The following is an 8115-nucleotide window of genomic DNA, read 5'->3' as shown; positions in this document are numbered from 1 at the left end:
TTTAGTTTGAAGTAAATTGATAACTAATATTAATATAATATAATACGTAATTTTTTTTTACATGTTTGTCTTTTTTAAAATTTAATTAGATTGGATATCCTGTCTCTTTTTTAGTTTTTCTTTTAAAATAAAATTAATTTTGTTCTTATTTTTATCAATTCATAAACTTTGAAAGAAATAATTGTGTAAATATCCCACAAATAATAAATAGTAGTTAAGTTTAAAAAATAAACAGAAATAATAAAAAATGCTTATTCTTTTTTTTTTTTTTCATTTTTTGAGGCTCAGATCTGGGTAAAAGATTCCAGGCAAGAGTTGCCGGCCGCGCCATGGCTGCAAAACCACCGGTTTCGTGCAGATCCACGCCATCCGGGTGGGTTGCCACGCCAAGATACGGGTCGGAATAATCCACATAGCCCGAGAGGAACACGATTCTTCACAGCCTCCAACAAATATTGATTATTATTATTATTATTATTATTGCATGTATATATATATATAGTTCGTCTTCTTGCCGCAGCTCAAGAATCAGAACAAGAACAAGCGCTATTCCCCAGAAACAGATCTCTCGTCTGCTGCATGTTTTGCAGAGATAAGAGTGATCGAACAAAAGGGTTGTTGGTGAATGAATTTGGGTACGAAATCATAGGGTAATTAGAGGGAGGGGCAACCACCCTCGAAGAAATCCCAATTCTCCGCTCTAACCCTCATTCTCCTCCGACCGTCTCACACTTGGGACTAGGGGAATTTAAAGAAATAGTCTCCTATCACCGGTTGGGCCATTTCTCCTATCACCGGTTGGGCCATTTCTCCTATCACCGGTTGGGCCGGCCTTGGGCTAAACCAAAGTCCGGCAATAAAAACAGTTGGCCTTTAGGCTTCGGCTTATAGGCTTTTAACTTAGATGTAAAATCCTACCATTCAAACTACATTGAAAATCTTGGAAATCACTTTTTTATATTGTCGTGATCCGATCTTTAGAACATGACATCGGAGACATACTGGTTAAACTTCCGAATGAATGATGGCAAGCCTTGCTTGCAGGTACAAAATCTCGAAAAATAATCCATTTAACATCATAAAAACAAATATATTGTCTTGTAATATCTCAAAATACATCAGCGGAAATATAAACTCATAATTTTTAAACAACTTGAAATAATAAATCAATAAAATTTCAAGATGGTATTATTCTCATTTATCATCTACCAACTCCAAAACTATATTTGTTCTTTATCCTCGAGTACATCCTCGTTTATATCTCCGGTCTCGATTTTATTCTTAATTGAAAATGTGAGCGGTGTGAGTGATATATATAGTTTCCAAGTTTTTTTTACAAAGAAATATATTTTCATTGATATGCAAATAGTCAAATGATAACATGTGCTCTCAAAATATTTCCAAGGACCTTTTTGGATATTGCGATCAATTTGAATACAGTTTTATATCATTTTGCAATCAAATAATAAAATTTGGATATTGCGATCAAATGAAAAGAAAAAAAAAACCAAAAATCCCGAGCTAAAAGGCAAATAACAAGAGTTGCAGGTTTGTGGTTACGACATTTGAGGAAGACGGTAACATAAAAGAGTGGGTCTTATGTGAGACCGTCTCACGGATCTTAATCTGTGAGACGGGTAAATCATACTCATATTCACAATAAAAAGTGATACTCTTGCCATAAAAAATAATACTTTTTCATGGATGACCCAAATAAGAGATCCGTCTCACAAATGCGATCCGTGAAACCGTCTCACATAAGTTTTTGTCAATATTAAAAAAAGTAATCAAGATAATGACTGAAAAATTGCAATTTTGACCTCTTTGTTCTTTAACATAAGAAATGAATATGTATTTTTATTAGTCATACATGTGATTTGACGTTGTTGTCACTTTTACAGATCATATCATTTAGCATAAGTGATTCAAGTTTATTAATATATAACCAGTGTTTATATATATGTACGCGATGTAAAAATCTATATATTATATTAAAATTTAAACTTTAAAAATGTTTTTTGACAATAATATTTTATTTTACAGTGACATTTTTATTAATAAAATTAAAAATATAGATAGAGATAAAAAGGCATTCTATTAGGATATATAGTTTTAGATAAGATACATATGTACAAAAATAGATTTTAGGATTTTTTTTCATTAAATAAAAGTATAATATTTTTGTAATTTGATAAAATTATATTTTTGGTTTATAAAAAAACACCAAAATATAAAAATAGTTATTTTAAGTTATGTATATATATATAAATAGTTATTTTAAGTTATATATATATAAGCAAAGATAATATAAATAGATTGCAAGAAAAAACTTGTGTGAGACGGTCTTACGGGTCGTATTTGTGAGACAGATCTCTTATTTGGGTCACCCAAGAAAAAAGAATTACTTTTTATGCTAAGAGTATTACTTTTTATTGTGAATATGGGTAAGGTTGACCCGTCTCACGGATAATCTGTGAGACGGTCTCACATAAGATTCACTCTAGATTGTAATTGTATATCTTTTTCAGTGAAGTTGCAGTTCCTGTCCCAAAAATCGTAGGGGTTCCGGCGGAGATCGCCAATATTACGAAATAAAATGAAGCACCATTTAATTTTAACATGAATAAATTTCTTGCATAGAAAAGTATGTGCTTTGGATTATTTCCTGCTCTCACTTAACGATTACCCAATGTGATAATCTCCAAACGACAGCTATTCATAAAAAAGAAACGAATAGTATCCATCAAATAATACTGAGCAGACACCAAGTCAACCCCATCCCCAACCAACCAATCCGCCGTTGACAACAATTCTTTCTCCTTTTCGACTTCCATACAAGACCAAGTCGACTTCTGCATCATTATTTGGAAAGAAGAACCCTACCTTGTGGTGTTGTCTTTCTGTCTTACGCCCGCCCCTCATTATTATTCAGAAATGCATGAATTAAATGTATATAAATTGAACCGAAATCTAATATATGATTGTCGTTACATTCATCATATTAAAACTATATATTTACTCGTATGAAATGAGTCGAATGGTTGATCTTGGAATTCATCCGAGAAACCCTAATCCTTTTCTGGTGCTAGCTCCTGGTTAATGGTCAAGGTTCCAGAACTGGGTTTTCTCTTTGTTTTCAGATCTGACCATTTGATGAGAAATGAGAAGCATAAAACGATTACGAAAATATATGCTTTTCCTGTCGAGAAAGTATGCATTTCTCTGAGTTTGTGATCAGAAGGACACATCAAAACGAGGTAATTTATAGTTGACAGAAGAGAGCGAGCACACGCAGCAATTTGTACAAAGAGTGTACCTTTGTTTATACGTGTGCTCACTCCTCTTACTGTCAGCTATGTCTTGCCTTTTATCTTCCTTCTGTGAATATTTATGTATATCTTTGGTCGATTAAAATACATCACTGTTCATCTCAAGTAGAAAAAGGCACATAGAACAGTGAGAGGCGGCAATTCCAAAGAGATGAAGATCCAAACAGAGATACCATATGTGATATGTCCAGTTGGATGTATGGTATGAAGCCGCCGTCCAGTCAAAGCTCGTCTACTCTGCCACGTATAAACGAAACCACACACGCCACTATCTTTATTGTTCAGGGGATGAACAGCACAGACTATCTGTTTGTTTTTCTTATTCTTGGCGGCATTTTTAGGCGGAGGACAAGTGTATTATTCTCAGATCTTGTTACAAAGATGAGGATCCCCACTACTAATCTAGGTTTTGGAATGTTAATTTCTTGATGTGCGTGAAAATCAAAGTAATCTTTTCACGTCTTCCAGTACTACTATGCTATTATTTCATTTGAAAAACTAGTGCATTACTGGGCTATCTACTGTGATGGAGATCTGAAGCGTGACTTTTGATGTTGCTCCTGAAGAGGACGATGTGGGTTTAAGAAGGTACGATGTGTTACTGTTGTAATTTTAACTGAAAATCTTGTGTTTTTTATAGGACTAATACCGTATTGTACTGTTAAAATGTAGTTAAGCCGCTAGTCCGAGTAGATGTAGCTGGTGAACACATGATCAATCATATCGATTTTCCTTACCGATAATTTCTGAAACAAGTTTGTCACGCAACAAAATTTGCCTAAGGTGTACGTAACGAAAGACAATAGTTCAATCGAAAAAACTAAAGCATGTATCAAAAAAAATTCTGAATCGCTGCAGCATTATCCATATCAATATTCTTTTGCAACTTCCAAGAAACACTGTTTTACTGAAAAATTCTTCTTTTTGTGATGTGTAATTATGCATATTTTCTGATATTATTTGCTGTGTTTTCGGCGGAAATAATTCTGATTTCTAACGTGCCTTTTTCGTTTTAATTTCTTGCTTGGATTTGCTCATGGTAATTAACTTTTATATTTCATTGATTGAGCGCAAGGAATCAATTTTTGAAAGTAAACCAATTATGGAAGCAATTCAATTATGGGAAGATTTTTGTTTCCTTCAATGGGCAGATGCGCATAAACCCACATATAGAATCATGGGTACGAACAATGAAAAGAAAATCTTTAGCACTTGTCCTGATTATTTATATTTATTTCCTTTCTGTTTTGACAATTATTTCTTCCAACTATTAAGAATTTGACTGCGTTTACTTCTTCATCAGCAGTTATTATTACGCCTGTTTCTTCACCAGCCTTTAATTTGCCGAAATCCTGATTCCCCAGGTATTCCTTACAACCTTTAATTTCTTCTCTTCGTGGTGTCATAATTTTCTTTGTCCAGATTGTTATTTTGTTGTATCTACCTTATGTTTTGTTTGAGTGATGCTATTATATGTTTGACATATATATAAACTGATATTTTTGTTATGGTTTTCTTGTTACAAGTTCAGATATTAAATGAGCTTTAATTATTAACTCTTGATTGGATTAATTGATGGTATATGATGCAAGTTTATAATTTTGATTGTAGATTTCCACATATGGGATTGTAAACTCTATTTTTTTCTGTAAATCAATCACGTATTAATGAAAAATGTCGTTTAGTTCGAGCAAAAGTTGTCGTTCGACCCTGGACAAGAGCTGCAACACTTCTCCCTTCAAGATTGAGATTGGATATGGTGAACTGATTAAAAATTGATACATGTCTTGATGGTGAATTATATGTATAATTAAGAACTTGTTTGTCCCAAAAATAATATCGTTACTAACTTATTAGCCTAATGGAGCAAGCTTTTGTCAAAGCCAAATGGAGTATTAGTTCTATTGTTATAATAGAACTATAGAAGTAATTAGACATAATTTGTTGTTTCCTGTACTCCTTATATTGAAACAACTCTGGTATATTTGAATTTTTATGAATCACACTTTATATTTTGTCACGTTCTTTATGTAAATGTCTTTGTCTGCCCTAAGTAAATTTGGATTTTACCATCAGGCGTGGCTCTTCTTTGATTTTGTTACTGGTGTTTTAGATTTGCTCCTGTTCCAAGTGAATGGAAACCTCCTGGAAAAAGTTGATCTTATAGATACATGTATATATATTGTGTGTGCGTTGTTGTCATTAATGTTTACGATTGCCAAATATGGTTAAGTTCTTGAAGTAATCTGCAAAATCTTGCCTGCTTCGCAAACTCTTTCTTGTTTTGAATCAGTCAAGAAATTCAACCCTATAAAAATGCAATTATTATGTTTTAATTTGCTAAACTCCGTCCTGAAAGTATTTATCCATGATGGCGGGTCTATAAACATAGCAGATTTGACGTCATATTTGCATCATGTCAACAATATCTGATACCATATTATGCGGTCCTCCTTCGATAAACTAACTAGATTATTATCATGCAGTATGCAAGGAAAAAAAACTTGTATTAAGTTGATTGATCGATGACACATCCAAACTTAAAAGCAGAAACTCTAATTTTAATCTCAAATCACATGAGAGTGCTTTCTCATTCTTTAAGATTTTATTTCAAATGCAATATAAATAAGAAAAGAACATCCCAATTGTAGAATTTAAAGACTTAATATGCTGATATTATGTTTGTTTAATTTAATCTTTACTTTCGTTATGCTGCGTGATTTGTAAGCGCTTTCATGACGAGGTTGCATAGGATTCCCACCTCCTTTCATTGACAAAGCCACCCTACGTGTGGCGGTGCAGATGTAAAAAAGGCCATTGCTTCTCTAATTATAATGGCTAATTATTTAGTTCTTACAATATAAACATGCAATGAAGCTTAAAAGCTAATGATCTGCAAGGATGCGTGTGTATACATTTTAGGAATGGTGTTGCAAAATGATTGCTGCTACATTATTGTATATACCAATAATACTGAACTATGATGGTTGAGTTTGCAATTACAGTCTGTAGTTCCACGAATTTGCCAATATAATTTTGTAATTCGATTTGTTATATGAAGTTTTTTTTCCTTAGATACATGGATAGATAATCGGCATCGCATATCTAACCTTGTCGTTGCACTTGAAAAAAATAAATCTATGTCACTGTTGTATATATGGTGTCGATGGAGAAGATATATGTATGTGTCCTCGATATTTCTAGTAGTTATCTCAAATTTGAACTTGAATTACGTCAATCTTTTTTCAAGGCGTTGCTCTTTAGAGATTGTCTCTTGTAGCAGAATTCTTTCGGGCTGTAATATTAATGGTGCCTAAACATTTTATCTTTATTATGTCGATCAAAATTCGATTCGGTTTTTCTCTTTTGAATTTCAGAATTCAAGGAATGGAAGAACCAAGTGTTGTTTCAGGAACTGCAATCACCGATCAGTCCGAAGAAGTCTCTCAATCCGACACTGACAACAAACAGATACTTCTCAAGAATCTTAAACACAATGTTTCTTCCTCCAGTTCAAGATTCAAGGGTGTTGTTAGTCAACAAAATGGGCACTGGGGAACCCAAATATACGCGAATCATGAGCGTATTTGGCTTGGGACGTTTAAATCTGAGCAAGAAGCTGCAATGGCATATGATAGCGCGGCTATCAAGCTTCGCAATGGAGACTCGTTTAGAAATTTCCCTTGGACTGATTTAACCATCCACGAGCCAAGTTTCCAGAGCCAATTTAGCACAGAATCAGTCCTAAGCATGATCAAGGATGGCTCCTACGCTACCAAATTTTCCGAATATTTAAGGGCTCAAGCACAATGCATTAACAGTAATCAAGCCATATTAAATGGTGTCACCGGGGTCAAAGTGAGGCAACTTTTCGAAAAGGAACTCACTCCCAGTGATGTGAGTAAGCTTAACCGACTTGTCATTCCCAAAAAGTACGCTGTAAAATATTTCCCTCAGATTTCTGAGACGGAGGAAGACAACGGAGGTGGCATAGAAGACATAGAACTTGCGTTTTTCGACAGGTCCATGAGGTCATGGAAGTTTCGGTATTGTTATTGGAAAAGTAGCCAAAGTTTTGTATTTACTAGGGGTTGGAATAGATTTGCAAAGGAAAAGGGGCTAAGATCCAAGGACAGGGTTATTTTTTCTATCTTTGAGTCTAATAACGGTTTGTCTGGAGTTCGGAGACTTAGTATGATCGATGTCGCCTACAACGAGGGTCATTGTAACGACGGCGAGGCCATAACCAAGGAGAATGACAAGTTTGATTCAATAGAGGATGAAGATGATGCTAAAGTGAGGGAAGATAATGGTCAGGATTCTCCAGAAAAAGTGAAGACAAAGGGTTTTAAGCTTTTTGGGGTTCAAATTATTTAATTTTTTTTGTTATTTGGTTCATAAAATTATATATGTTGTTTGGGAACACCATTAAAACTCATTAGATTTCTAAAGGTATGTGGTTTCTTTCCAAAGTTGTTTGCCAACTTTTGAATTGTTCGGCAAGGCCTCTTATTGGCGGAATTGAATTAACATATATGTTTGTTAAAGAATCCAAGTTTGTGCTAAAACCAGAACATGGTAACAAGTAAGTGTTTGAACATGATTTTGTAAAAAAAGTTTTCGAAAAGTGTTTTCCAAATATAGTCTTTAAAAAACAATTGATATATGTTTTTAAAAATTGAAGACAACTATGAAAATAAAACATGATACGTTTCAACTATAAAAACATTTTTATATAATAGTTGTTCAATTTTGTGATTATTTCATTTCATTTTTTTTATTTAGA

The 8115-nt window shown here is 33.6% G+C and overlaps 1 protein-coding gene across 3 annotated transcripts; it reads left to right on the top strand.

Annotated features, from left to right (window-relative positions):
* Positions 1–2882: 2882 nt before the first annotated feature.
* On the top strand, positions 2883–7795 carry LOC140816156 (AP2/ERF and B3 domain-containing transcription factor At1g51120-like). Of its 3 annotated transcripts, XM_073175236.1 has the most exons (5): positions 2883–3257; positions 3439–3917; positions 4002–4510; positions 4636–4693; positions 6707–7795. In XM_073175236.1, the coding sequence occupies exon 5, from the start codon at positions 6717–6719 to the stop codon at positions 7704–7706; it is 990 nt and encodes a 329-aa protein (XP_073031337.1). In that variant the 5' UTR covers positions 2883–3257; positions 3439–3917; positions 4002–4510; positions 4636–4693; positions 6707–6716; the 3' UTR covers positions 7707–7795. The 3 variants fall into 3 exon arrangements, with proteins under 3 accessions (XP_073031337.1, XP_073031338.1, XP_073031336.1); XM_073175237.1 differs by having other exon boundaries at positions 2883–3917; positions 4399–4510; XM_073175235.1 differs by having other exon boundaries at positions 2883–3917; positions 4633–4693.
* Positions 7796–8115: the final 320 nt, after the last annotated feature.

Source organism: Primulina eburnea, chromosome 2 (assembly GCF_022965805.1).
Source record: "Primulina eburnea isolate SZY01 chromosome 2, ASM2296580v1, whole genome shotgun sequence".
NCBI classification, from domain to species: Eukaryota; Viridiplantae; Streptophyta; class Magnoliopsida; order Lamiales; family Gesneriaceae; genus Primulina; species Primulina eburnea.
The sequence above is the reverse complement of the archived record's forward strand: the minus strand, read 5'-3'. Positions and strand labels throughout refer to the sequence as shown.

Bases quoted from the DNA above. Each gene is read 5' to 3' on its own strand.
- LOC140816156 (XM_073175236.1), top strand. From the start codon at position 6,717: ATGGAAGAACCAAGTGTTGTTTCAGGAACTGCAATCACCGATCAGTCC.